Consider the following 1,421-nt stretch of genomic DNA (forward strand, 5'->3'; position numbering starts at 1 on the left):
GCGCCGACGCCGGCGGGCATGATGCGGGCCCAGGAGAGGGAGAGCCGGTAGTACGGCACGCCCATCCGGTGCAACAGCCGCACGTCATCGCGCCACCGGCCGAAATGGTCGGCCGCAGCGTCCGCGACGGCTCCGCCGGCGACCCGACCCGGTGTGTGCGACCAGGCGTCCCAGATGGAGAGCCCGCGACCTCCAGACTGCCAACCGCCCTCGGTCTGGTAGGCGGAGGACCCCGTGCCCCACGCGAACGCGGGAGGGAACTTGTACTCGGGCATCCTGCTGCGCGGCGGCCCCGGCAGGACGCTTAGCCCCAACCGGGGGGGGGGGGCGCGGCGGGCGCTGAAGGCGTGAAAAAGAATTTCAGTTGGCTTCAAAAAAGATTTTACACCGCGGCCTCCTCCTGCTGCTCGTCATCCTCCGCCTCGAGGGCGTCCGCCAGCGCGCTGCGCCGCACACCCCGGCGCACAGGAGGCGGCGCCGGCCGCACCTCGGCCGCCTCGGCGGCGCCCGCGGCACGGGCGCCATGCTCGCTGTCCGCGCGGTCCATCGCCGCATCCCCATCCCCGTCTGTGGCAGCGCCGCCTGCGCCCGCGCCGGCCTGCTCTGGGACGGCGTTGAAAAAGAATCTGAATTACATTCGAAAAAAGATTGGGTCAAGCAACTCGACGACGCGACGCGGGCGCGGCTCGCCATCAAGGACGCAGACGAGGTGGTCCGGGCGGCGGAGGCAGCGCTCGACGACCTCGCCTTCCTGCGGACCCACCACGGCGAGGTGCTGACAGTCGTCGACGGCAGCCTGGACCGCTTCGCCGTCCGCCTCGGCTTCACGCAAGGCGGCCTCTTCTCCATGCTGAGCTTCTGCATCGCCGTCTGCTTCCTCGTCCTTAAGCCGCTCAAGGAGAGGTACCCGGAGGTTGTACCGAAGTGCATCGCCGACGACGCCCACGCGCCGACCGTCGTCCGCGAGGCCGCCGACATCGAACGGGCGGCGGAGTGGTGCACCGCCTACGTCAAGCTCTCGGAGCGAGAGCTCAACCTCTCCGCGAACGCGCGCAAGTTCAAGATCCTGCAGTCACGGAAGTGGCAGGACACGGAGCTTGACGTGGCGCGCTTCATCAAGCTCTTCCCGTCACAGATGCACGAGGGGAAGCGCAAGTGGCCGACGGTGTTGCGCGACGCGCTCCGAGTCAACGGCGTCGGCGTGGGCTTCGACGCGGCAGCGCGCGCCGGCATCGCCATGGACAAGGTGCGGGCGCAAGAGGTCAAGCTGAGGGTGCTCGAGAAGCTCACGCCGGCGCTCGGGCGGCAGACGGCCGAGCTCCTCGGACGCTTCACCCTCAAGGCGGGCACCGCCCTCAACCACGTCGCCCGTGGCTGCGAGCCCTCGGTCACACGCGAGCCGCTCGAGTACGCGGGCGAGA

General features: G+C 69.7%; 1 protein-coding gene across 1 annotated transcript in view; it reads right to left on the reverse strand.

Moving 5' to 3' along the window:
* EMIHUDRAFT_243099 (hypothetical protein) overlaps nt 1-414 on the reverse strand; it is a gene marked incomplete at both ends in the record, with an annotated part of 1,294 nt that extends 880 nt beyond the window's left edge. Inside the window, 2 exons of the mRNA XM_005771631.1 lie at nt 9-276; nt 389-414. Coding sequence (XP_005771688.1) covers nt 9-276; nt 389-414 — 294 coding nt within the window. The remainder of the gene's footprint in view (nt 1-8; nt 277-388) is intronic.
* Nucleotides 415-1,421: the final 1,007 nt, after the last annotated feature.

Source organism: Emiliania huxleyi (genome assembly GCF_000372725.1).
Source record: "Emiliania huxleyi CCMP1516 unplaced genomic scaffold EMIHUscaffold_377, whole genome shotgun sequence".
In the NCBI taxonomy this organism is placed as follows: Eukaryota; Haptophyta; order Isochrysidales; family Noelaerhabdaceae; genus Emiliania; species Emiliania huxleyi.